The sequence below is a fragment of the Mastomys coucha genome, unplaced genomic scaffold (genome assembly GCF_008632895.1).
Source record: "Mastomys coucha isolate ucsf_1 unplaced genomic scaffold, UCSF_Mcou_1 pScaffold18, whole genome shotgun sequence".
Lineage (NCBI taxonomy): Eukaryota > Metazoa > Chordata > Mammalia > Rodentia > Muridae > Mastomys > Mastomys coucha.
The window spans coordinates 74,213,301-74,215,169 of NW_022196900.1; the positions used below are offsets into that span (position 1 = coordinate 74,213,301).

Genomic DNA, 1,869 nt, shown 5'->3' on the forward strand with positions numbered 1-1,869 from the left:
AGACCAAAAACCTAAGAAAAAAAGTGCTTTTTCAAAATCCAAATCCTACCCAAAATAAGACAAATTCACAATGAGTAGGATTCTGCAGGGGGAAAGTTATCAAGGGCCTGGGGATACAGGTGGTGAGGCACTTGGACTAAGCCAGCTTCTAGCTCTCCTGGAATTCTGAGGCTTGGGAAGCAAGGAAAGAGTATGCTCAGATGTACTAGGGTGTTCTGAGGGTTGGGCTAAGCCTAATAGGGCCAAACGTTGGGCAGGTGGGGTGGAAAAGTAGATCTTCTGTTCTTCAGAGTAACGTTCTTCAGGAGTCACAGCATCCCGGTAAGTCCAGTCCCGCCAATGGAAATTGAAGCCTTCAAGCAGAGTGATGCGGCCAGCTCTTGTAGGCACACAGTCAGGGGGCTTTCTGGGTGGCAAATTTGGCACTTCAATCCCTGGCAGCAACATTACCCCTCGGATAGCAAACCAGCCCCCAAATCGGGGGTGTATGCATACACCTGCTATGTGCTGGGGAGAGGGCAAAGAAAAAGCAGGGTTACAGAGGTCATTTTGACACTAGGTTCAGCTGTCCTTATTGGAAGCTTTTTATCCCCCAAGTTATTTTTATAGGTATGCTTGTCTTGCCTGTATGCAAGCAGTACCCACAGAGGCCAGCAGAGGGGGTCAGATCTAAATGAGTTGCAGATGGTTTTGAGCAGCCATATGAGTGCTGGGGATTGAACTTGGTTCGTACAAACAGATGTTTCTAATCTCTGACCTATCTCTCCACCCCTAGTTTTGTTCATTTATTTCCCAATCAGTGCACACTGATTCCATGCAGATGGCTCTGTTTCTTATTTACTTTTTAAAAATCTGCTATTGTAGCAGGGCAGTGGTGGCGTGCGCCTTTAATTCCTGCACTTGGGAGGCAGAGGCAGGCAGATTTCTGAGTTCGAGGTCAACCTGGTTTACAGAGTGAGTTCCAGGACAGCCAGAGATACACAGAGAAACCCTGTCTTGACAAACAAAACAAAAAATCTACTATTGTGTATATGCGGGGTCAGAGGGCAATTTCGTAGGTTTGGTTCTTTCAACTTTACATGTGTTCTAGAGATCAGACTCAGGTTGCCATGCATGTGTGGTGCACAGTGGCTTTCCCCCCATCTCACTGTCTCTGTCCTCTTTTTGACCACCTCATTCTAAAGATGATGAATGGCTTACTTGAGCAGCTTCCCAGTTTCAATATTGCTCTCCTGATCTCCACTGCTGCCTTTGGCTCTTTCTGAGACACCCAGTAACAAAGTTTTAAGAACAGACCAGGCCAGGCTTTGGGGGGGGGGCCACAAGTCTTTAGTCCCAGTACTCAGGAAGCAGTAGGAAGGTTTTCTCTGAGTTCAAGGCCAGTCTAATCTACACAATGAACTCCAAGACAGCAGAGATGAAGAGAGACCTTGTCTTAAAATCTGACCAGGAAGCTGGTAAGGGGACTCCATGAGTGAAGGTATCTACAGCCAAGCCCGACAACTTCAGTTCACCCCGAGGACCCACATTGAAGCAAAGAACTGGCTTCTGCAATTGTCCTCTGACCTCTAAAGGTGTGAACACACACAGTAAATATTTTTTTATTTTTGTTTTGGTTGCTTTTGAGACAGGATTTCCCTGTGTATCCCTGACTGTCCCATAACTCTATACACCAGGCTGGCCTTGAATTCAGATCTGCTGCCTCTGCTTCCTGGGTGCCAGGATCAAAGGCATGTGCCACCACACCAGGCTCATAATTTTTTTTTTAATTAGACTTTTATTTTAAGAAGATTATAGGCCAGGCGGTGGTGGCACACACCTTTAATCCCAGCACCTGGGAGGCAGAGGCAGGCAGATTTCTGAGTTCGA

At 46.7% G+C, this 1,869-nt stretch overlaps 1 protein-coding gene across 1 annotated transcript in view; it reads right to left on the reverse strand.

Moving 5' to 3' along the window:
- Window positions 1–75: 75 nt before the first annotated feature.
- Window positions 76–1,869, reverse strand: part of Mmachc (metabolism of cobalamin associated C) — a 6,183-nt gene continuing 4,389 nt past the window's right edge. Inside the window, exon 4 of the mRNA XM_031378310.1 lies at window positions 76–507. Coding sequence (XP_031234170.1) covers window positions 100–507 — 408 coding nt within the window. The 3' untranslated portion in view covers window positions 76–99. The remainder of the gene's footprint in view (window positions 508–1,869) is intronic.